The sequence below is a fragment of the Salmo salar genome, chromosome ssa03 (genome assembly GCF_905237065.1).
Source record: "Salmo salar chromosome ssa03, Ssal_v3.1, whole genome shotgun sequence".
Taxonomy (NCBI): Eukaryota; Metazoa; Chordata; class Actinopteri; order Salmoniformes; family Salmonidae; genus Salmo; species Salmo salar.
In genome coordinates, this window is record NC_059444.1 from 72069290 (window position 1) to 72095988 (window position 26699).

General features: G+C 44.6%; 1 protein-coding gene across 2 annotated transcripts; it reads right to left on the reverse strand.

Annotated features, from left to right (window-relative positions):
- Positions 1 to 250: 250 nt before the first annotated feature.
- LOC106601550 (excitatory amino acid transporter 2) lies at positions 251 to 26347 on the reverse strand. Of its 2 annotated transcripts, none has more exons than XM_014193848.2 (11): positions 26168 to 26347; positions 14765 to 14944; positions 12523 to 12675; positions 11607 to 11863; positions 7079 to 7184; positions 6730 to 6856; positions 4327 to 4560; positions 3150 to 3344; positions 2639 to 2773; positions 1888 to 2326; positions 251 to 1713 (listed from the first exon to the last, which is right to left on the reverse strand). In XM_014193848.2, exons 1-11 carry the CDS (start codon positions 26286 to 26288, stop codon positions 1441 to 1443), a joined length of 2220 nt encoding a protein of 739 aa, XP_014049323.1. In that variant the 5' UTR covers positions 26289 to 26347; the 3' UTR covers positions 251 to 1440. The 2 variants fall into 2 exon arrangements, with proteins under 2 accessions (XP_014049323.1, XP_014049324.1); XM_014193849.2 differs by lacking the exon at positions 26168 to 26347 and adding an exon at positions 15991 to 16192.
- Between the last annotated feature and the right edge of the window lie 352 nt (positions 26348 to 26699).

The window sequence follows — 26699 nt, forward strand, 5'->3', positions numbered from 1 at the left end:
TGATGCTGTGTGTGTGTGTGTGTGTGTGTGTGTGTGTGTGTGTGTGTGTGTGTGTGTGTGTGTGTGTGTGTGTGTGTGTGTGTGTGTGTGTGTGTGTGTGTGTGTGTGTGTGTTCGAGGTTTGGTGTGTCAGTTGCAACTTGAACGTCCAGTAATATCCTTGTCTTTAGTCACAAAATATTTTTTGTAGAACAAATCTGTCCACAGTTTTTACACAAGGTACAGAAATAACCAAATCTTTGTCATTGTAATTTAAATAAATCTCTAAGATTTTATTACATACAATATACACACAACCTGGATCTGCAAACCTGCCTTAAGACTGAAGGATTTGGGTAGGCAGTAATGACCTTCAACGAAAGGCATTTCAGAGGGACAGAGGAAAACAAATCAATATGACAGAACCAATGAGAATATCTCTTAATTAACCAATAAATAATTAAAGTACAAAAGTAATGAAACAACAAGTAAATTAATACATTAACCAAAATGAAAACAGACTGCTGTGCAACACAGACTGAAGACTGTTGTGCTGGAAATGTTTTATAAAAATATTAACAACCATCATTTCAGACACCAGACAATGACAAAAAATGACTAACCGTACATTAATACTGAGAAATAACAATATTAACAACAATAACCGTATTGTGATTGTCATTTCAGGACAAGTTGAGGTACAAGTTGAGGTAAAGTCAAGTGAAGTGTTGAGTTTGTAGAGGACAAGGAGAGGAAGAGAAGAGGGAGAGAGGAGGTAGAATAGTATAAAAATAGTTTGACTACAGTGTGTTTGTTACCTTTAATTACATATAGTTGCTACACGCAAGTTTATCTCACATTTTAACTTACATATAAGTAGAAGTATTAGTATTTATTTGTTGAATCATTCTATACAGTACAGCTGGAGATGGATGACGTTCTACACGTGACCTTTTGGAAGTTGAGAAGAGAACATTTCTGATTGTGCGTTAACTGACACTGAACACCAAGATCTCAGTACAGCATCTCTCTCAGCCACGCTAGAGGGTAGAGGATAAGGTTGAGGAACTGGCTAGCTGAAATGATTAGAACAAGACAGTGATTATCAGAGAATAGAGCTGGGTTGACAGAGGACACAACACTAAGTTAAAGCTCCCTTCTGCAGCACACTGGAGCGCAAAAGTTAGGGCATGGGCTCTACTTTAAAAGATTATTAAAGGGTGTTGCCATAGCAACATACATATCGTCATCGCTCAAAGCAAGCTTCTTGATCCCTGATCATGTCAAACAGGACTCAAATCAGACAACTGCTAAATAGTAAGCATTTTGTAGAGCACTGCATCCACCAACCCAGACCTCTATCTAAAACACCACAGTGGTACTAGGTGGTAGAGTGCAGTAAATTGGGGGAAGTGTAGTAAAACTGTGGTAAAACAGAAGTGCTTTCATAGAGGCGTCCCAATCAGGGCAGGTCGCAGGGCAGGATGGTGTTCCTGCGGTCGTAAGCAGTGTCGTCACTCTCTTCTCCTTCACTCCCCTCATCCAGCACCCTATCCCTCTCCTCCTCTTCCTCTGTCTCGCTCTGATATCGGTCGCTGTCTCGCCCCCGCAGTCTCTCCCTCTCTCTTCCTTTATCTCTCTCTCTGTCTCTTTCCCTGTCTCTTTCCCTGTCTCTTTCCCTTCTGTCTCTATCCCCTCTGTCTCTCTCTCTGTGGGAGCGAGGGAGTGTGGGGATCTGGGAAGACAAAGAGAAATAGAGTCAGAGACAGGCCATCAAAGGATCATCCAACTCAAACGTTCACACAAATATTCCATTGATATCAATACATGATTAACAAGAAGTTAGGATTGAGCCCTAGGACTAGTGGTATCTGTAACCCTGCAGTAAGTCAATGGGAAGCCAGCCTACCTGGTTGTCGTGGCTTGGCAGGGCGCAGTAGCCAGGCTCTGTTCTGCGGAGGATGCGTGGGGAGTGGGTACGGAAGGCAGAGGGCCGTGGGGAGTGGGAGTGGGAACAGTTGGAGCGCTGGGAGGGAGAGTGGACAGAACGGGGGGACGGAGAGCGGACGGAGCGGGGAGAGTTGGTGATGGAGTAGATCTGTGACAGGTTGGAGTGGCCATGGTGGTTGAGTTTGGGCGGGCGGGGGGAACGTGGGGGTAACTCGGGGGGTCTCTTGGGGTCCACCAGGTCTATCTCGGTGAGGACAGGGGGCGGGGGGATGAATTCCTCATCCTCAGGGGAGAGGAGCTCCGCGTCAATCTCAGCTAGCTCTGCCCTGGACAGGTGGTCCACAATCCCAGCACCAAACGAGTCGCCCACCACGTTGATTGAGGTACGCATTCTGTCACTGACCCAACAGACAGACAATGCTGGAGTCAGCCATGACTGATCACTGTGATACAGGTACACTACAAGACAGCAGCTCTCATGGATGAGTAGATGCCAACAATAGCAATGCCATCTACAGCTAAGTACCACTCTACCCTTTACAGTTGACAATATGCGTTGCATTTTGACAGAGCTTGACGTACCCTACTTTTCATTCAGAGAGATAATCAGCAACATTGAATCATTGTAGTCTAATGTCATCATGTTGTTGGAAACAAAGACCAGAGTATCTGAAGTGTAACATCACAGTGATTGTGTGTATGTGACTCACAGCAGCCAGTCGACAGCGATGAGCAGGCTGATGTCCTGGGTGGGCAGGCCCACAGCTGTAAGGATCAACAGCATGGTCACCAGGCCTGCGCTGGGAATACTGGCCGCTCCCACGCTGGCCAGGGTGGCTGTCATACTGAGAGGAGAGGAGGGGAAGGAGTGAGGGAGAGGAAGGAGAAGAGGGAATTGACGTTACACACACGTTTCTCATTCCAAGACATTGTCACCACAGAATGAATTAGCATGTGACTCATAAAAGTCATCAGCAACCATAACTGGTACATACAGTAAACCTACAGTTAGATGACTATTTCAAGGTACAAAAACCCATGGAGGAAATGACACAGCTTTCTCTTACATACATACAGAGCATGACAACCTTAAAACCATCACTACACTTTAGTACTATACCTAAAAGCATAATATATTACACCCAGGTAACACACCTCAACACAAAAGTATCCTGAGAAACCCCCTGAGCCAGGGTTGTTAGTGGTAAAGAAGAGGCCTACCTGACGGTAACGATCTGTCCTGCGTCCAGGTTGATGTCATTCATCTGAGCGATGAAGATGGCTGCCACCGCCTCGTACAGGGCTGTCCCGTCCATGTTGATGGTGGCTCCGATGGGCAGCACGAAACGCGTCACGCGCTTATCGATCTTCAGATTCTCCTCCAGACAGCGAAATGTGACTGGTAACGTTCCCGCACTGAGAGAAGGAGAGAGTGGGTAAGAAAGGGATATAGACCGGTAGAGAGAGATAAAGGGAAGAAAATAAAAATGGGGAGAGAGGGTATAAAGATGTTATAGAGAGAGAGAAGTATTGAGAAAGAAAATAATGACAGAAATTGTGAGGGAGAGTGAGGGACAGGGAGGGTGAGAGTACAAAGTGAGAGTTAAAAAAGAGGGGAGGGGGACAGAGAGGGGGAGAGAAGGGGTGAAATCTAACAGCATTATCATAACAGCAAGTGTATTTTACAATCCAACATGTGAATTGCAGGAATTTGATTTGAGCCTAAGCTAAGCCCAGGTCATAATATAATTAGAGAAAGTTGATAGGATTACTCTTATTCTGTAAAGCCTCCCTAATGCGTCAAAATGACAGTTGGTTTGAGCAGCACGACAGATTCAGAAGCAGCGGAAACATGGCCAGTTTGGCCCATACAACCTTATCCAGAGCCCCAGACATTTACAACCCAGGGTCTGTCTGTCTGTCTGTCTGTCTGTCTGTCTGTCTGTCTGTCTGTCTGTCTGTCTGTCTGTCTGTCTGTCTGTCTGTCTGTCTGTCTGTCTGTCTGTCTGTCTGTCTGTCTGTCTGCCTGCCTGCCTGCCTGCCTGCCTGCCTGCCTGCCTGCCTGCCTGCCTGCCTGCCTGTCTGTCTGTCTGTCTGTCTGTCTGTCTGTCTGTCTGTCTGCCTGCCTGCCTGCCTGCCTGCCTGCCTGCCTGCCTGCCTGCCTGTCTGTCTGTCTGTCTGTCTGTCTGTCTGTCTGTCTGTCTGTCTGTCTGTCTGTCAGACAGAGCTGGTCTGTGATCACCCAGATTCATGCACAGTTGGCTCTATCACATTTACTACAGTACTTGATGCCATACAGTGCTATTAAGGAAAATACACACCAGCACAAATGATCTAAACATAGTATATACACCCCCTCCATACACACCCAATCCCCCCTAGAGTGTTCCTCCCCTACCTGCTGGCGGTGCCCAGGGCAGTGATCCAGGCCTGGAAGATCCCGGAGTAGAAGGTGAAGGGGCTCTTCCTTGTGATGGAGAAGAAGATGAGTGGCAGGATAATGCCCCCGTGGATCATTAGGCCCACTATGACTGTCACCATGTACATGCCCAGCTGTCTAGCCACCACCTCCAGGTCCCCGATGGCTGCTATCTTCCCTGAGATCAGAGAGGCGATACCAACTGGAGAGTACCTGGAGACACAACATTGCTAATGAGGAGGCTTCTTCCAGAATTTTCCAGGTGTAGGAAAATATATGGGGAGAGGAAGCCACTTTAGACTATTGAGACACACTCCACCGATGGCATCAATACTGAAGAGGCAGTGGGACTAGGTGATAACCACAGCTGGGCGGGTCATAGGTCACAGCAACACAAGCTTAGCATCTGAGGTGTAAGGGATGTACTGTGTGTTGATCTGTGAGGAAGATGGCATTTAGCCAGAGTTGTTTGGTAGAGTAGTTAGTATACTGTGTATTACCAGTGTGTTTAGTGTACTATGTGTGACCAGTGTGTTTAGTGTACGGTGTATGACATGTTATTTGTATATACATGTCGGTTTGTTTGGCCAGCTCTGTAGGCCTAGTAGTGAGTCATGTGTTTAGTGTGTAAAATGGGTGATTTACGTTGGGTTTGTGGTATGGAGAACACAGTTCCCTTGGAAAATGTGCTGCACATCAAGATGTCCCCCGAGTATGTGAGAGGGAGAGAGAGAGAGAAAGAGAGAGAGAGAGAGAGAGAGAGAGAGGATGTGTGTTTTTCTCTCTCTCAGTGGTATTGGCCAGTGTCGTGTGAAGTCTCTCTGTCTCTCCCCCTTCTCTCTCTTTTCCCTTGATCTTTCAGTGCTACTGGACTGTCTGTTACTGTCCTGCAACGCATCAAGGCTTTCATCGCTCTCCAAGGACATGGATCTCACCACGTCCCTCTGTCCCGCCCTGCATCAGTCTGTCTGCGCTCTGATTTGTGCTGGCCTGCTGAGCGGCTAGTGGCTCCTTTCCTGTCTGTGGATCCATTACGTTCTGGACCTGTTTCACCCTCTCCCCCCTGGGAACCAGAAAGGCTTCTGCTCTGCTCCCACTCCTGCTAGTCCTCAGCATTCCACACACTGTCATGTCTTAGGGAATTCTTCTCCCTATATTTCTCCCCTTTCCAATCCTCTCTCTGCCCCTGGTCCCAGTTCCCACCATTTTTCTCATGTACGCAGTCCTCCCCTTATTCATCACTGTCAGTGAATTCATCATTCTATAGAATGTTTTTCAGCACTGCAGCCATTGTTCCACTAGAGGAAAACAGACCCATACAGAGACACAGACAGGGACACAGACAGGGACACAGACAGGAAGACACAGACAGGGACACAGACAGAAAGACACAGACAGGGATGCAGACAGGGACACAGACAGGAAGACACAGACAGGGACACAGACAGGAAGACACAGACAGGGACACAGACAGAAAGACACAGACAGGGATGCAGACAGGGACACAGACAGGAAGACACAGACAGGGACACAGACAGGAAGACACAGACAGGGATACAGACAGGACGACACAGACAGGGACACAGGCAGGAAGATAGACAGGGACACAGATAAGAGGACACAGACTGGGACACAGACAGGAAGACAGAGACAGGGACACAGACAGGCATACAGAGTGGGACACAGACAGGGACACAGACAGGAAGACACAGACAGGGAACCAGACAGGGACACAGACAGGGACACAGACAGGTAGACACAGACAGGGACACAGACAGGTAGACACAGACATTGACACAGACAGGAAGAAACAGACAGGTAGACACAGACAGGAAGACACAGACAGGAGGACACAGACGGGGGACACAGACAGGAGGACACAGACAGGGACACAGACAGGAGGACACAGACAGGGACACAGATAGGGACACAGACAGGAAGACACATACAGTGACACAGACAGGAGGACACAGACAGGGACACAGACATGGACACAGAGAGAGACACAGACAAGGACACAGACAGGGACACAGACAGGGACACAGACAGGAAGACACAGACAGGGACACAGACAGGAAGAAACAGACAGGAAGACACAGACAGGGACACAGACAGAAAGACACAGACAGTGACACAGACAGGAAGACACAGACAGGAGGACACAGACGGGGGACACAGACAGGAGGACACAGACAGGGACACAGACAGGAGGACACAGACAGGGACACAGATAGGGACACAGACAGGAAGACACATACAGTGACACAGACAGGAGGACACAGACAGGGACACAGACATGGACACAGAGAGAGACACAGACAAGGACACAGACAGGGACACAGACAGGAAGACACAGACAGGAAGACACAGAGAGACACGTACCACATGATCATGCCCACCATCTTCATGATGATCTCGTTGAGGATGTTGAAGAACTCTGACATGAGCTTCCCCTTCTCTCCCATCTTCCCCATGCACATTCCAAATGTGATGAAGAACCCAATTAAACCTTCAGAAAACATCATTACAACATTAAATCATCTGTTCATAAATACCCAATGTGCTCTCTCAACATGAATGATGAATATATGATGAATATAACTAAACCAATGAAACAAAAGGAAATAGACATAATAGTATTCCGTCCAATCAACAGAAAGAGAGTTGAACCGAACAGGACATTGTTGCCCGCTCAGTGAATAGAGAGGAAAGAACCATAGCATTCTCTCACCCAGAACATTCATGCCCCATTTGAACTCCAGTTTCTTCTTGCTGACTATGACAGGTTCTGTCTGGTTCGGGGGCATCACTGACACTTTCTTTGCTACTGTTTGAACCTGAAGAGAGAGAGGTGGGGTGGAGAGGGGGGTGGAGAATAGAGAGAAAGAGAGAGAGGTGGGGTAGAGAGGGGGGTGGAGAATAGAGAGAGGGAGAGAGAGAGGTGCAGTGGAGAGGGGGTGGAGAATAGAGAGAAAGAGAGAGAGGTGCGGTGGAGAAGGGGGTGGAGAATAGAGAGAAAGAGAGAGAGGTGCGGTGGAGAGAGGGGTGGAGAATAGAGAGAAAGAGAGAGGTGGGTAGAGAGGGGGGTGGACAATAGAGAGAGAGCGAGAGAGAGAGAGAGAGAGAGAGAGAGAGTGGGGGTGGAGAGGGGGGTGGAGAATAGAGAGAAAGAGAGAGAGGTGGGGTAGAGAGGGGGGTGGAGAATAGAGAGAGAGAGCGAGAGAGAGCGAGAGAGAGAGAGAGAGAGAGAGAGAGAGAGAGAGAGAGAGGTGGGGTGGAGAATAGAGAGAAAGAGAGAGAGGTGGGGTAGAGAGGGGGTGGAGAATAGAGAGAAAGAGAGAGAGGTGCGGTGGAGAGAGGGGTGGAGAATAGAGAGAGAGAGAGAGGTGGGGTGGAGAATAGAGAGAGCGAGAGAGAGGTGGGGTGGAGAATAGAGAGAGAGAGAGAGAGAGAGAGAGGTGGGGTGGAGAGGGGGTGGAGAATAGAGAGAAAGAGAGAGAGGTGGGGTAGAGAGGGGGTGGAGAATAGAGAGAAAGAGAGGTGGGGTAGAAGGGGGGTGGAGAATAGAGAGAGAGAGAGAGCAACCACCAGAAAGAGAGAGATGTTTATGCAGACAGAGAAGAAGAGAGGGGGAGGGAGAGAGAGAGGGAGAGAGAGAGAGAGAGAGAGAGAAGAGGAAATATGGAAAAGGGGGCTGGGGATCGTCATGCAATTTCTTGGCTGATCTGCAAAAGCAATTACAATATCAATTAATCTCTGATGAAGACAAACGCAGTGACAGCACACAACGAGAGAAAGGATCCTTATAAGCCCAGGGCTGAACAGCACACACACACACATGCACACGCACACGCACACACACACACACTCACGCACACACAAGCACACACACACACACACACACACACACACACACACACACACACACACACACACACACACACACACACACACTAGGCAGATGCCTTACTGTAGTAAATGAAGACAACCCAACGGAGCTGTAAAGAGATTAGCACCAACAGAAGGTCTGACCCTCACCCAGTCTAACACAGAGTATTTCTAATCATTCAGACACACGCGCATGAAAGAGAGAGAGAACGAGAGCGATAAGGAGAGAGAGAAAAAACACAGGATTTGGACAAAAGAAGGCGACTGCTGCGACATGATTGAGGTCTGGATTATCGCTTAAAAATGATCCGACTGCTTGGATTAACAGCAATCATATCTGCCAGGCAGTGTTGCTTTATAAATCACAGTCTTGTCCTGCCTTGTCCTGTCCTGTAGTCTCCTGTCCTCTCCTGTTCTCTCCTGTCCTCTCCTGTCCTCTCCTGTTCTGTCCTGTGGTCAGCCACCTAGGTACAGGATCATGTCCCCTTGATGCTAGGACAGCAGAGTCCCTGCTCATCTTCCAAAAACGTCTGAAACCCTACCTCTTCAAAGAGTATCTTAAATAAGACATCTCCGTCTCATTCCCTCCGTCCTCGCCCCTAAAAATAAAAACTAAAAACCTGCACTTTTCCTACTAGCACTGACTTTGCTGATTTCTTCAGAGGAAAACTGTTCTCACTACGACTATGGTGTGTGGTTGTCTCACCTAGCTATCTTAAGATAAATACACTAACTGTAAATCACGCTGGACAACAGCCTCTGATAAATTCCCAAAATGTCAAATGTAAATGTCAACACAAGAACAGCTATTGGTCAATACAAGGGGAAAGATGTTCAGAGGGAGACATCAAATGTCCAATGCAACAACAAAAGCTTGGAATAAAGAGAGGGGATTAGGATCTGCACAGCTAACACCACACACGTGTTGGTCTGCAAAGTCATCATTTTCTGGGAAATGGAAGGATCATAATATGGAGCGCCTGGGACTTTAAGGTTCTAGCTGCATTTCTGTTCAATGTTCTCTACCTATATAGTACTGTAAATACCCCAATTCATGTCGTTCTGTTCAATGTTCTCTACCTATATAGTACTGTAAATACCCCAATTCATGTTGTTCTGTTCAATGTTCTCTACCTATATAGTACTGTAAATACCCCAATTCCTGTCGTTCTGTTCAATGTTCTCTACCTATATAGTACTGTAAATACCCCAATTCATGTTGTTCTGTTCAATGTTCTCTACCTATATAGTACTGTAAATACCCCAATTCATGTTGTTCTGTTCAATGTTCTCTACCTATATAGTACTGTAAATACCCCAATTCATGTTGTTCTGTTCAATGTTCTCTACCTATATAGTACTGTAAATACCCCAATTCATGTTGTTAAGTTCAATGTTCTCTACCTATATAGTACTGTAAATACCCCAATTCATGTTGTTCTGTTCAATGTTCTCTACCTATATAGTACTGTAAATACCCCAATTCATGTTGTTCTGTTCAATGTTCTCTACCTATATAGTACTGTAAATACCCCAATTCATGTCGTTCTGTTCAATGTTCTCTACCTATATAGTACTGTAAATACCCCAATTCATGTCGTTCTGTTCAATGTTCTCTACCTATATAGTACTGTAAATACCCCAATTCATGTTGTTAAGTTCAATGTTCTCTACCTATATAGTACTGTAAATACCCCAATTCATGTTGTTCTGTTCAATGTTCTCTACCTATATAGTACTGTAAATACCCCAATTCATGTTGTTATGTTCAATGTTCTCTACCTATATAGTACTGTAAATACCCCAATTCATGTTGTTCTGTTCAATGTTCTCTACCTATATAGTACTGTAAATACCCCAATTCATGTCGTTCTGTTCAATGTTCTCTACCTATATAGTACTAATGTCTTCTCTACTCTAAAGCAAAACTCTACTTCCATGATAACGTAAGCCATTCCTTTTTATGAACTTGTTTGTGCATATACAGTCATTTCAAAGTATTTTGCTCCCCTTAACTTCTTCCACATTTTGCTGTGTTACAGCCTGAACTTAAAATGGATTAGATAGAGATTTTTGGTCACTGGCCTACAAACAATAACCCATAATGTCAAAGTGGAATTATATTTTAGGAATTTTTACATATTAATTACAAATGAAAAGCTGAAATGTGTTGACTCAATAAGTATTCAACCCCTTTGTTATGGCAAGCCTAAATAAATTAAAAAGTCAAAATTTGCTTAGTAAGTCACACAATAAGTTGCATGGACTCAGATTCAACCATAAAGATCAGGTTTTCCAATGCCTCGCAAAGAAGGGCACCTATTTAAAACAGTTACAGAGTTTATGAGCTGTGATAGGAGAAAACTGAGGATGGATCAACAACATTGTAGTTACACCACAATACTAACCTAATTAACAGAGTGAAAAGAAGAAAGCCTGACAGAATACAAATATTCCAAAATATGCATCATGTTTGCAGTAAGGCACTAAAGTAAAACTACAAAAAAATGTGGCAAAGAAATTACCTTTATGTCCTGAATACAAAGTTTTATGTTTGGGGCAAATCCAACAGAACACATCACTGAGTATCACTCTTCATATTTTCAAGCATGGCGGTGGCTGCATCATGTTATGGGTATGCTTGTGATCGGCAATGACTAGGGAGTTTTTTTTGGGATAAAAAGAAACGGAATAGAGCTAAGAACAGGCAAAATCCTAGAGGAAAACCTGGTTCCGTCTGCTTTCCAACAGACACTGGGAGACAAATTCACCTTTTCAGCAGGACAATAACCTAAAACACAAGGCCAAATAAACACTGGAGTTGCTTACCAAGATGACGTTGAATGTTCCTGAGTGGCCTAGTTACAGTTTTGACAGAGCTTGAAGAATTTAAAAAAGAATAATGTGCAAATATTGTACAATCCAAAGCTCTTACAGACTTACCCAGAAAGACTCAGACTTGTAATCGCTGCCAAAGGGGACTCTAACATGTAATGGGGTTGAGTACTTTTCTAATCAAGATATATTACTGTTTGGTTTTCACAAATATTTTACAAATGTTAGAATTTTTCTTCCAGTTTGACATGACAGAGTATTTAGTGTAGATCGTTGACAAAAAAAAGATAATTAAATCAATTTTAATCCCACTTTTTAACACAACAAAATGTGGGAAAAGTAAAGGGGTGTAATACTTTCTGAAGGCACTGTAACAATCAATTGCCCCATAAGCCACACATTCCCAATACTGGTCATTAAAGCCAGGCTTTGATAAGGTCCAAATCTCACAATAACAACTGAACATCCACTGTTTGATGGGGTAAGGGCTTAGTTCTGCGTCTGGGTCCAGTTCTAGTTCTGGGTCTGGGTCCTACCTGTTGGAAGCAGGCCTGCACCAGGTTTTCAGGGAACAGGTTCCTGATGAGGTCCAGGAAGGCGTCCAGACTGCTGACCTCCTGGTTCTTGGGGGCCGTGTCCTGCTCCTGACTGCTCCTGAGTTTGGGGTTTCCCGGGTGGATCCCCAGGACCAGGATGACCCCCAGGATGGCAGCTATGACCGTAGTGGACATGTAGTAGACCATGGCCCTGGACCCCATCCTCCCACTGGAACGAGCATCCAGACCAGCCAGACCTGGGAGGGAGAGAGACAAGCTGATGAGCAGGGCACATTCCACTTGCGTGTGTGTGTGTGTGTGTGTGTGTGTGTGTGTGTGTGTGTGTGTGTGTGTGTGTGTGTGTGTGTGTGTGTGTGTGTGTGTGTGTGTGTGTGTGTGTGTGTGTGTGTGTGTGACTGTGTGTGTGTGTGTGTGTGTGTGTGTGTGTGGACGTGTTTAACTACTCTTGTGGGAACCAGAAGTCCCAACAGGAATAGTAAACAAACACAAATTTGACCACCTGGGGACATTCTGAAGGTCCGCACGAGGTCAAATGCTATTTCTAGGGGGTTTAGGGTTAAGGTTAGAATTAGTGCTATGGTTAGAATTACATTAAGGGTTTGGGGCTAGGGTTAGTTTTAGGGTTAGAATTAGGAGTTAGGGTCAGGTTTAAGGTAAAGGTTTTTGGGTTAAGGTTAGGGTTAAGGTTAAGGTTAAGGTTAGGGTTATGGTTAGGGTAAGGGTAAGAGTACGGGTTAGGGTTAGGGTTAGGTTTAGGCTTAGGGGTTAGGGAAAATAGGATTTTGAATGGGATGGAATTGTGTGTCCCCACAAGGTTAGCTGTATAAGACTGTGTGTCTGGGTGTGTGTGTGTGTGTGTGTGTGTGTGTGTGTGCTGTGTATTACAACAGTGTACCTGTGATGAGGCTGGAGATGATGAGGGGCAAGATGAGCATTTTCAGCATCCTCATGAGGATGTCTCCAGGAAAGGACACCAGCATCAGGGTGTTGGGGTCTGTAATAGAAACATACCGCAGCAGCATCCCAAACAGCGACCCCGCTATTACACCTGTTACAGTTCACAGAGGAGAGGAGTAAGCACAACAGCCACACAATGGTTGCCTCTGTCACCCTTACAGCTTCCGTGAGAGCACAGAGAGAAGAGAGTCCAGTGAAACGCTTCAGAAGAGCACTTCGAGAGGGTTTATAATCACAGCGTCTGACTCATTGGATTTCCATTCCAGGGGGATTTACAGTAAGTGCACTAGTGCCAACAAGAAGTGATGTGTACAGCGCATTCGGAAAGTATTCAGACCCCTTTACCTTTTCCACACTTTGTTGGGTTACAGCCTTTTTCTAAAATGGATTAAAAATAAAATCCTCATTAATCTACACACAATACCCCATAATGACAAAGCGAAAACGTAACTACAAGTATTCAGACCCTTTGCTATGAAACTCGAAATTGGGCTCAGGTCCATCCTGTTTCCATTGATCATCCTTGAGATGTTTCTACAACTAGATTGGAGTCCACCTGTGGTAAATTCAATTGATTGGACATGATTTGGAAAGGCACACACCTGTCCATATAAGGTCCCACAGTTGACAGTGCATGTCAGAGCAAATACCATGCCATGAGGTTGAAGGAATTTTCCGTAGACCTCCGTGACAGGACTGTGTTGAGGCACAGATCTGGGGAAGGGTACCAATTTTTTTTGCAGCATTGAAGGTCCCCAAGACCACTGTGGCCTCCATCATTCTTAAATGGAAGAAGTTTGGAACCTCCAAGACTCTTCCTAGAGCTGTCCGTCTAGCCAAACTGAGCAATCGGGGGAGAAGGGCCTTGGTCAGGGAGGTGACCAAGAACCCGATGGTCACTCTGACAGAGCTCCAGAGTTCCTCAGTGGAGATGGGAGAACCTTCCAGAAGGACAACCATCTCTGCAGCACTCCACCAATCAGGCCTTTATGGTAGACTGGCCAGACGGAAGCCACTCCTCAGTAAAAGATACATGACAGACTGCTTGGCGTTTTCCAAAAGGCACCTAAAGGACTCTCAGACCATAAGAAACAAGATTCTCTGGTCTGATTAAACCAAGATTGAACCCTTTGGCCTGAATGCCAAGCGTCACATCTGGAGGAAACCTGGCACCATCCCTACATTGAAGCATGGTGGTGGCAGCATAATGCTGTGGGGATGTTTTTCAGCGGCAGGGACTGGGAGACTAGTCAGGAATGAGGGAAAGATGAACGGAGCAAAGTACAGAAATATCCTTGATGAAAACCTGCTCCAGACTGCTCAGGGCCTCAGACTGGGGAGAAGGTTCACCTTCCAACAGGACAACAACCCTTAGCACACAGCCAAGACAACGCATTAGTGGCTTTGGGACACGTTTCTGAATGTCCTTGAGTGGCCCAGCCAGAGCCCGGACTTGAACCCGACTGAACATCTCTGGAGAGACCTGAAAATTGCTGTGCAGCGACGCTACCATCCAACCTGACAGAACTTGAGAGGATCTGCAGAGAAGAATGGGAGAAACTCCCCAAATTCAAGTGTGCAAAGCTTAGCATCATACCCAAGAATACTCAAGGCTGTGATCGCTGCCAAAGGTGCCTCAACAAAGTACTCAGTAAAGTATCTGAATACTTATGTAAATAAGATATTTCTATTTTTTGTTTTTATACATTTGCAAAAATGTCTAAAAACGTGCTTTTGCTTTGTCATTATGGGGTTTTATGTGTAGATTGATGAGAAAAAAAAGAATTTAATCAATTTTAGAATAAGGCTCTAACTTAACAAAATGTGGAAAAAATGTAAGGGGTCTTTATACTTTCCGAATGTACTGTATGTACTAACTATATTCTTGATATGTAACTATGGTGAAGAAAACTTAGAGAGAAGTGCCATGTGTGTAAAATGTGTGTGAGAAAGCTGTAAAAAAATAAGAGAGAAAGTTTGTTATTGTCGTAGAAGAGGGGGATGGGCTAATAAACATTTAATAAAATGTTTATATATAAAAAATAGTGTGCTAGAGCAGGAAATACAGAGAGCTGAAATGCAGTGTAACACTTTATAACCACTGAAGTTGATGAAGTAATTGATTTCCTGACAGTTGACCACCATGAAGCGAGGTGGTAGGTGGGTAGGTGCCTACCTACCCAGTATAGTGAGGACGAGCAGTGAGTTTCGGATGAGGAAGCCACAGTAGGTTCCCAAGAAACTATTGGGAAGTTTGGGTTCCAACAAGTCCAACACTCCAGCGCCAACAATGGGTGGCAGTGCCTCATCATAATGGGCCTTGTTAGACTGGTGGACTGGCTGCTGATTCGTCATCCTGTCTGTGGTAGAGAGGGAGACAGTGAGAGAGGGAGGTGTACTGTGAGAGCACACATCTGCCTGGTCAGAAAACAGCCCCATGCCTCTTCCTCTGGTGTAAGCATTACAGTGGCTCCCCTTAGCCTTTCTATTGGCTTGGGGAAACGTACACCATATTGTTGTTTTACACCTGGTTCCTTGAGATCTGCGAAGACAGAGGGGGAAGAGGCGAGGAGTTGTTTTCAAACCAGTTTAACATCATCACCATACCAAGGGAAGACCGAAACCGTTGGGTGCTGTTGACTAAGATGAGTAAAACGTAGATCTGACAGATCAGTCAGGATAAGGTCTGATAAATGTCATTACATTGAGAAGGAATGTACCCACAACCTGAATAATACAGGATATGGAGGTGGAGAAAGATGGATGGAAAACAATTGGGAGAGAGACGGAGAGAGGCGGAGTAACAAAGCACTCTGACAATCATCTGAGAGTCATGTCATGGGAATGATCAACGATAATCTGACAATGTGAGTGATGGAGCACAATTCTATTCAAGTCAACCAGAGAATCACTGTAGTCACCCCCACATCACAACCTAAACCAAACCCCCCACTTCTGCCAGAGAAGGAACATCCAGCCTAACATCAGATATCAGACTAGACAGGTTCAAACATAGTCAAAACAATAGGTGGACGTGCCATCCAAACAAGACCTTTACATAAAAACATCAATATTATGTAAGCAACGTAAATCTGATCAGGTTTGATATATTATAATAATATTCAACTAATAACTACTCAGTCTGCCTAGTCTGTCTGTTCCAGTATTCCAATGCAGTGACCAGCAGCACCAGCTCCAACAGAGTGTAGAGAAGGATGATGAATCCCCCTCCCACCAGAGATAAACACATCTGGAGAGCAACATGGCGGTGTGTGAAGTCAGTGTCAGGAACCTGAGTGGCACATTTACAAACAGACCGCCTCCGTAGGGACAATCACACATGATTATAATTCATCAGCCATGCAGATGGCATTTCTACATAAGGAAGAATGGAGAAAACACTCACCAAAATGCACGTAGACCAGTCTAGTCTAACCTCCTTCTATTCCCTCTCTCCTTCCTTCTTTACCTCCTCCACTCTCTATGGACCTCACCCTTTGACCTCGCTTCTCTCCATCGTGCTCTCTTTCCCCGCTCTGTTCATCAGCTTGTCTTCATCTGTCGTTTAAAGTCCAACAACAGTTGCTGCCCAGGCATAAAGAGGGATTGCCAGCAAATGCAACAAAAATTTGGGGGAAGGGAATCTCTTGCCAAATTTCGATAGCAGACCGATATAATCCCTTGTGAACTGTGCGATGGGGGGAAAGGGAGGGGTGGAGGGGGCTCCCTGTTTCTGTTACTGTACCAATCCTCTTTGCAAAATTCATTTCATTCTTAACATTAATGTTTACAAACATCCAGGAGACAATGTACCGTACTACAATTATCCAGCAGTCCTGTTGTAGGAGGGTGAGTCAGAAACCGCACCATGATCTGATGAACTGTAGAATCACTGTACTATCAGAAAACACAGAGTAGACCGATGAACACACAGAGTGTTTATGTGCATCCCAAATAGCAATCTTTTCTCTATATAGTGTACAATTGACCCAGGCTCATAGGGCTCTGGCCAAAAGTAGTGCACTATAAAGGGAAAAGGGTGCCATTTGGGACACAGATCTCATTGCCAATACTTTGTTCAGTAGGATGGCAGTAGGAATGGCCTGAGCAGTGGGATTGGGAGCTAGCCTCCAAGGCTCCAACAGACCAACATGGAAGATAGTCCACATGTAACCCTGGATCAGAGCTAGCCTCCAATAGACCAACAGGGAAGAAAGTCTACATATAGCTCTGGACCAGAGCAGCTAGCCTCCAACAGACTGAAAGGGAAGATAGTCCACATGTAGCCCTGGATCAGAGCTAGTCATAGGGACTTGTCATATTAGTTTATGTTACATCATATCACCTCGTATCGCAGATGAGTAATGTGCTTAATAATGTAATGTTCATCATAATCTCAGCACCCAGAGCACTATCTTGAATGCAGGCTTGCTAGCTATATTATTGTCAGTTTTTTACAAGATACTATATACATAAAAGCAGACAGTCAATGGGTTTACACTGTTAAGTCAGAGCCCTTACGGTAAATCCAGGATTTGGTCAAACATGACAGAGATATTACAACCTTGGCAGGTAGGTTCAAAGGCCATGATCTCTCTGAGAAGAAAGCTACAGTATTCCTCAGGAAAAGGCTTTAGGGAAGCACTCAGAACAGAAACATGTGTTAGAAATGAGCATAAAGCACCAGGGATGAAGGAGGATACTTCAAAGACAGCAAGTCTCAACGGGAGGAGAAAGCTGTAATCCTTACTGGCAGGGCTGTTACTGGCAGTGGTGTTTTTCTTTACGTGTCTTGCCATGTTGAGCTCTCCTGGATCAGCAAGAAGACCAGAGTGAAACTAGTTCCATGCATCCAGATTCCAGAGATACTCATATCCCCTGAATGGTCATGCCAGTCAAGTCAGGAGGGCTAATCTCTCTCTCTTTGATTAGGAGGAGAGATTTACATCACCGTAGTATGTAATCCAATATCGCTGAGCTATCAATGCACATATTAACATTGGATCTGAAAACAAACTACCTATGTTATGATCTCTCTCACATCACGATCACTATCAATATGACTATCACTTTCACTACGACGATCAGTATCTATCACTGTCACTATGACGATCAGAATATATCACTGTCACTGTCAGATGATGATCAGCATCTAACACTGTCACTATGACGATCAGCATCTATCACTGTCACTATGACGATCAGCATCTATCACTGTCACTATGACGATCAGCATCTATCACTGTCACTGTCACTATGATGATCAGCATCTATCACTGTCACTGATGATCATCAGCATCTATCACTGTCACTGTCACTATGATCATCAGTATCTATCACTGTCACTGTCACTATGATGATCAGCATCTATCACTGTCACTATGACGATCAGCATCTATCACTGTCACTGTCACTATGATCATCAGCATCTATCACTGTCACTGTCACTATGATGATCAGCATCTATCACTGTCACTATGACGATCAGCATCTATCACTGTCACTGTCACTATGATGATCAGTATCTATCACTGTCACTATGACGATCAGCATCTATCACTGTCACTATGACGATCAGCATCTATCACTGTCACTGTCACTATGATCATCAGCATCTATCACTGTCACTGTCACTATGATCATCAGCATCTATCACTGTCACTGTCACTATGATGATCAGCATCTAACACTGTCACTGTCACTATGATGATCAGCATCTATCACTGTCACTGTCACTATGATGATCAGCATCTAACACTGTCACTATGACGATCAGCATCTATCACTGTCACTATGACGATCAGCATCTATCACTGTCACTGTCACTATGATCATCAGCATCTATCACTGTCACTGTCACTATGATGATCAGCATCTATCACTGTCACTGTCACTATGATGATCAGCATCTATCACTGTCACTGTCACTATGATGATCAGCATCTATCACTGTCACTGTCACTATGATGATCAGCATCTATCACTGTCACTATGACGATCAGCATCTATCACTGTCACTATGACGATCAGCATCTATCACTGTCACTATGACGATCAGCATCTATCACTGTCACTGTCACTATGACGATCAGCATCTATCACTGTCACTGTCACTATGATGATCAGCATCTATCACTGTCACTGTCACTATGATCATCAGCATCTATCACTGTCACTGTCACTATGATCATCAGCATCTATCACTGTCACTGTCACTATGATCATCAGCATCTATCACTGTCACTGTCACTATGATCATCAGCATCTATCACTGTCACTGTCACTATGATGATCAGCATCTATCACTGTCACTGTCACTATGATCATCAGCATCTATCACTGTCACTGTCACTATGATGATCGGCATCTATCACTGTCACTGTCACTATGATGATCAGCATCTATCACTGTCACTATGACGATCAGCATCTATCACTGTCACTATGACGATCAGCATCTATCACTGTCACTGTCACTATGATCATCAGCATCTATCACTGTCATTGTCACTATGATGATCAGCATCTATCACTGTCACTATCACTGTCACTAAGACGATCAGCATCTATCACTGTCACTGTCACTATGATGATCAGCATCTAACACTGTCACTATGACGATCAGCATCTATCACTGTCACTATGACGATCAGCATCTATCACTGTCACTATGACGATCAGCATCTATCACTGTCACTATGACGATCAGCATCTATCACTGTCACTATGATGATCAGCATCTAACACTGTCACTATGACGATCAGCATCTATCACTGTCACTATGACGATCAGCATCTATCACTGTCACTATGACGATCAGCATCTATCACTGTCACTGTCACTATGATGATCAGCATCTATCACTGTCACTATGATGATCAGCATCTATCACTGTCACTGTCACTATGATGATCAGCATCTAACACTGTCACTATGATGATCAGCATCTATCACTGTCACTGTCACTATGATGATCAGCATCTATCACTGTCACTGTCACTATGATGATCAGCATCTAACACTGTCACTATGATGATCAGCATCTAACACTGTCACTATGATGATCAGCATCTATCACTGTCACTGTCACTATGATCATCAGCATCTATCACTGTCACTGTCACTATGATGATCAGCATCTATCACTGTCACTATGATGATCAGCATCTAACACTGTCACTATGATGATCAGCATCTAACACTGTCACTATGATGATCAGCATCTATCACTGTCACTGTCACTATGATCATCAGCATCTATCACTGTCACTGTCACTATGATGATCAGCATCTATCACTGTCACTATGATGATCAGCATCTATCACTGTCACTGTCACTATGATGATCAGCATCTATCACTGTCACTATGACGATCAGCATCTATCACTGTCACTGTCACTATGATGATCAGCATCTAACACTGTCACTATGACGATCAGCATCTATCACTGTCACTATGACGATCAGCATCTATCACTGTCACTGTCACTATGATGATCAGCATCTATCACTGTCACTGTCACTATGATGATCAGCATCTAACACTGTCACTATGATGATCAGCATCTATCACTGTCACTGTCACTATGATGATCAGCATCTATCACTGTCACTATGATGATCAGCATCTATCACTGTCACTGTCACTATGATCATCAGCATCTATCACTGTCACTGTCACTATGATCATCAGCATCTATCACTGTCACTGTCACTATGATGATTAGCATCTATCACTGTCACTGTCACTATGATGATCAGCATCTATCACTGTCACTGTCACTATGATGATCAGCATCTATCACTGTCACTGTCACTATGATGATCAGCATCTATCACTGTCACTATGACGATCAGCATCTATCACTGTCACTATGACGATCAGCATCTATCACTGTCACTATGACGATCAGCATCTATCACTGTCACTATGACGATCAGCATCTATCACTGTCACTGTCACTATGATCATCAGCATCTATCACTGTCACTGTCACTATGATGATCAGCATCTATCACTGTCACTATCACTGTCACTATGACGATCAGCATCTATCACTGTCACTGTCACTATGATGATCAGCATCTAACACTGTCACTATGACGATCAGCATCTATCACTGTCACTATGACGATCAGCATCTATCACTGTCACTATGACGATCAGCATCTATCACTGTCACTATGACGATCAGCATCTATCACTGTCACTGTCACTATGATGATCAGCATCTATCACTGTGACTATGATGATCAGCATCTAACACTGTCACTATGACAATCAGCATCTATCACTGTCACTATGACGATCAGCATCTATCACTGTCACTATGACGATCAGCATCTATCACTGTCACTCACTATGACGATCAGCATCTATCACTGTCACTGTCACTATGATCATCAGCATCTATCACTGTCACTGTCACTATGATGATCAGCATCTATCACTGTCACTGTCACTATGATCAGCATCTATCACTGTCACTGTCACTATGACGATCAGCATCTATCACTGTCACTGTCACTATGATGATCAGCATCTAACACTGTCACTATGACGATCAGCATCTATCACTGTCACTATGACGATCAGCATCTATCACTGTCACTATGACGATCAGCATCTATCACTGTCACTATGACGATCAGCATCTATCACTGTCACTATGATGATCAGCATCTAACACTGTCACTATGACGATCAGCATCTATCACTGTCACTGTGACGATCAGCATCTATCACTGTCACTATGACGATCAGCATCTATCACTGTCACTGTCACTATGATGATCAGCATCTATCACTGTCACTGTCACTATGATGATCAGCATCTAACACTGTCACTGTCACTATGTCGATCAGCATCTATCACTGTCACTATGACGATCAGCATCTATCACTGTCACTATGATGATCAGCATCTATCACTGTCACTGTCACTATGATGATCAGCATCTATCACTGTCACTGTCACTATGATGATCAGCATCTATCACTGTCACTGTCACTATGATGATCAGCATCTAACACTGTCACTATGATGATCAGCATCTATCACTGTCACTGTCACTATGATGATCAGCATCTATCACTGTCACTATGATGATCAGCATCTATCACTGTCACTGTCACTATGATCATCAGCATCTATCACTGTCACTGTCACTATGATGATCAGCATCTATCACTGTCACTATGATGATCAGCATCTATCACTGTCACTGTCACTATGATGATCAGCATCTATCACTGTCACTGTCACTATGATCATCAGCATCTATCACTGTCACTGTCACTATGATCATCAGCATCTATCACTGTCACTGTCACTATGATGATTAGCATCTATCACTGTCACTGTCACTATGATCATCAGCATCTATCACTGTCACTGTCACTATGATGATCAGCATCTATCACTGTCACTGTCACTATGATGATCAGCATCTATCACTGTCACTATGACGATCAGCATCTATCACTGTCACTGTCACTATGATGATCAGCATCTATCACTGTCACTATGACGATCAGCATCTATCACTGTCACTGTCACTATGATGATCAGCATCTATCACTGTCACTGTCACTATGATGATCAGCATCTATCACTGTCACTGTCACTATGATGATCAGCATCTAACACTGTCACTATGTCGATCAGCATCTATCACTGTCACTATGACGATCAGCATCTATCACTGTCACTATGACGACCCACGCATGCTCTCATCCAATCAGTGACCCTCCCTGCCCCTGACCAATCAGTGATGTGGGTTTAAGAGACTTAACAGCTGTGTGATGGCTAGCCCACCGCTAAACCCCCACCCTCTGTCTACAGCCCTATTAACTAACAGGACATGGGAGTTTATATGCATTTACGTTGAGCTCTGTGTATGCATTTGTCTTTATCACGTGAGCATGTTGTGTGTGTGTGTGTGTGTGTGTATGTGTGTGTGTGTGTGTGTGTGTGTGTGTGTGTGTGTGTGTGTGTGTGTGTGTGTGTGTGTGTGTGTGTGAGAGAGAGGGGGGGATTATTTCCATTTGTTGACTGTTTGGTGTGATTTTCGCTGGGAAAGAGATATAATCCCATATCCCCCTCCCTTCTTCCAGAGAGAACAAGGGAGGGGGTCTTGAAACTTTCGACAGGATACTACTACAACACTGCACTGTATAGGTTAACAAGTCCATTCAGAAACATAAAATCAAAGTTTATTAGTCGCGTACACAGATTTGCAGATGTTATCGCAAGTATCAATACAGGATTAAGATTGAATCCTACTACACTGGCTTTGACGCTCGTCGGATGTGGCAGGGCTTGAAAACTATTACGAACTAGAAAGGGAAACCCAGACGTGAGCTGCCCAGTGACGTGAGCCTACCAGACGAGCTAAATGCCTTTTATGCTCGACTGTGTGATAACGCTCTCTCGGTAGCCGATGTGAGCAAGACCTTTAAACAGGTCAACATTCACAAAGCCGCGGGGCCAGACAGATTACCAGGACGTGTACTCAGAGCATGCGCGGACCAACTGGCAAGTGTCTTCACTGACATTTTCAACCTCTCCCTGACTGAGTCTGTAATACCTACATGTTTCAAGCAGACCACCATAGATCCTGTGCCCAAGGAAGCGAAGGTAACCTGTCTAAATGATTACCGCCCCGTAACACTCATGTCGGTAGCCATGAAGTGCTTTGAAAGGTTGGTCATGGCTCACATTAACAGCATCCTCCCGGATACCCTAGACCCACTCCAATATGCATACCGCCCCAACAGATACAAAGATGACGCAATCTCAATTGCACTCCACACTGTCCTTTCCCACCTGGACAAAAGGAACACCTATGTGAGAATTCTGTTCATTAACAACAACTCAGCGTTCAACACCATAGAGCCCATGAAGCTCATCACTAAGCTAAGGACCCTGGGACTAAACACCTCCCTCTGCAACTGGATCCTGGACTTCTTGACGGGCCTCTCCAAGATGGTAAGGGTAGGCAACAACACGTCTGCCACGCTGGTCCTCAACACTGGGGCCCCTCAGGGGTGTGTACTTAGTACCCTCCTGTACTCCCTGTTCACCCACGACTGCGTGGCCAAACACGACTCCAACACCATCATTAAGTTTGCTGACGACACAACAGTGGTAGGCCTGATCACAGACAACGATGAGACAGTCTATAGGGAGGAGGTCAGAGAACTAGCAGCGTGATGCCAGGACAACAACCTCTCCATCAATGTGAGCAAAACAAAGGAGCTGATCGTGGACTACAGGAAAAGGCGGGCCAAACAGGCCCCCATTAACATCAACGGGGCTGCAGTGGAGCGGGTCTAGAGTTTCAAGTTCCTTAGTGTCCACATCACCAACGATCTATCATGATCCAATCACACCAAGGCAGTTGTGAAGAGGGCATGACAAAACCTTTTCCCCCTCAGGAGACTGAAAATATTTAGCATGGGTCCCCAGATCCTCAAAAAGTTCTACAGCTCCGCCATCGGGAGCATCCTGACTGGTTGCATCACCGCCTGGTATGACAACTGCTCGGCATCTGATTGTAAGGCGCTACAGAGGGTAGTGCGTACGGCCCAGTACATCGCTGGGACCAAGCTTCCTGCAATCCAGGACCTATATAATTGGCAGTGTCAGAGGAAAGCCATAAAATTGTCAGAGACTCCAGTCACCCTAGTCATAGACTGTTCTTTCTGCTACCGCACGGCAAGCGGTACTGGAGCGCCAAGTCTAGGACCAAAAGGCTCCTTAACAGCTTCTACCCCCAAGCCATAAGACTGCTGAACAATTAATCAAATGGCCACCGGACTATTACATTGACCCCCCCCCCACGCCTCCATTTTGTTTTGTACACTGCTGCTACTCGCTGTTTATTATCTATGCATAGTCAGTTCACCCCTACCCACATGTAAAATTACCTCGATTAACCTGTACCCCCGCACACTGACACTGACTCGGTACCGGTACCCCCTGTATATAGCCTCGTTATTGTTATGTTATTGTGTTACTTTTTATTATTTTTTACTTTAGTTTATTTGGGAAATATTTTCTTAACTCTTCTTGAACTGCATTGTTGGTTAAGGGCTTGTAAGTAAGCGTTTCACGGTAAGGTCTACACTTGTTGTATTCGGCGCATGTGACAAATAAAGTTTGCTTGTGTTTCTAGCTCCAACAGTGCAGTAATACCAAGCAATAAAAAATGTAAAATAGACACATACACTGAATAGTGTGTGCAGCACACACACAGGCACACAGGCACACAGGCAAACAGGCATGCAGGCAGGCATCACACATAATCTCACCTCAGAAATGTTAATTCTAGGTTCAAGGAGTTTACTCATACAGCATATGCACATACACCCACACACACGTGTTAAGGGCATGTTCAGACCATATAGAGAAAATGGATGTAGTGGGTTTGTATGTAGTGTAATAACCCTCTGTCTCAGGCTCAACATTAGTCAGATTTGGTCGTCAGTGGCAAACTCTGGAATCAATAGACCATGACAGAGAGAAAAAATAGGGAGCTTGTGTATTTTTCATTGACTGTTCATCAGTGTGTGCATCTGTCTGTGTGTGTGTGTGTGTGTGTGTGTGTGTGTGTGTGTGTGTGTGTGTGTGTGTGTGTGTGTGTGTGTGTGTGTGTGTGTGTGTGTGTGTGTGTGTGTGTGTGTGTGTGTGTGTGTGTGTGGCAGCCCCTCCATTCCTCTCTCTCGGACTGTAATCTGAGTGTATTAATCTGTTGTTTGAACTCCTTAAGCACAGACTGTCTATCACATCTGCTCTCTTCACCCTTCTAAAGCTCTGCTATTTATAAATCCTCCCTCATACTCTCTCTTTCCTCTTTCCTTTCGATCTGTCATTGGAATGCAATTTCTCCAGCAGAAGCTAGTTTTATTCTTCCCAATCCTCCAGAACAGTTTATCCATCCTCTCCTTTTGCCAAAAATATCTTTGAATATTCTCAGTTTTTTTTTCTCCAAACGCAAACTCTGTCTTGGTTCTCTCTTCTTCTCACTCTGACTCTAAACACAACTATTTGAAATGCAACAGCTGGGAAAGCATTTCATTGGAATGTAAATAGTCAGCTAATTCTGAGGTTCCATAGCACTGTTAATATCGAACCATCACCGCTGACTACACTCCAGTGAAAGAAAAATGATGATACAGAACATTCCATAAAATCGAATGAAGATGAACGATGTACACACACACCTACACCTATATACACACACCTACACCTATATACACACATCACCACAGACAAACTGGTAGCAGTACCAGGATATAAAGACAGTCAATGTGCAGCACATTCTGACTGAGAGAAACAGAGCAAAAGTGACATGAGCACATGGACTCCAAATTCATAGCAATTCAGTGAATGAAAAATAGCACTGACAATGGTAGTACAACAACATTTCTGGTAAATCCTATGCACATGGGTGGGGGAGGATTTGAGACGAACATGAAAGAAATGTCCAGACATCACTCAGAAGATGAGAAAGATCAGAGGGAGGACAGGTGAAGGGATAGAAGGAACGAAGAGAAGGGAGGTAAAGTCAGTCCTACCTGCTGTGTGTCGTCTCCCATCCAACCAGAGCAAGGCATCGGGAGAGACACAATGAAGGGAGGAAAGGATGGAGCGATAGAGAGAGAGAAAGAATAGGCAAAATCCCAGTCCTTGCGTCATCTGAGAAAATTGGCAGATTAATAAAACAGCTTGGATCTCTGAGTCCCCTTGCTTGCTCCTTACTCTCTCTCCCTCACTCTCTCTATTTCTAGTTCTCTTTATGTTTCTTTTCTACTCCCTCTCTGAATTCCTAAGTTGAGTTGTTCCTCATGGTCAGCGTCTAGTGATAGACTACTAGCTCCTGATCAGCTGTATTGCAGCCACTAGCTTTCCCTTGTTTTGGTTCTTTTAAGTGCTCATTTGGGAAGAACTTTGGGCTGATAATACACAAATATATGTTTATTGTCACTATAATCATTACCATAGAGAGTGAGAGCAGGCTGTGGAGGGAGGGAGACAAAGGGAGAGAGAGATTTAGAGAGAGAAATGAGCTAGCAGTAAGAGACAGTTGAAAGAGAGTGGGAGTGAGGT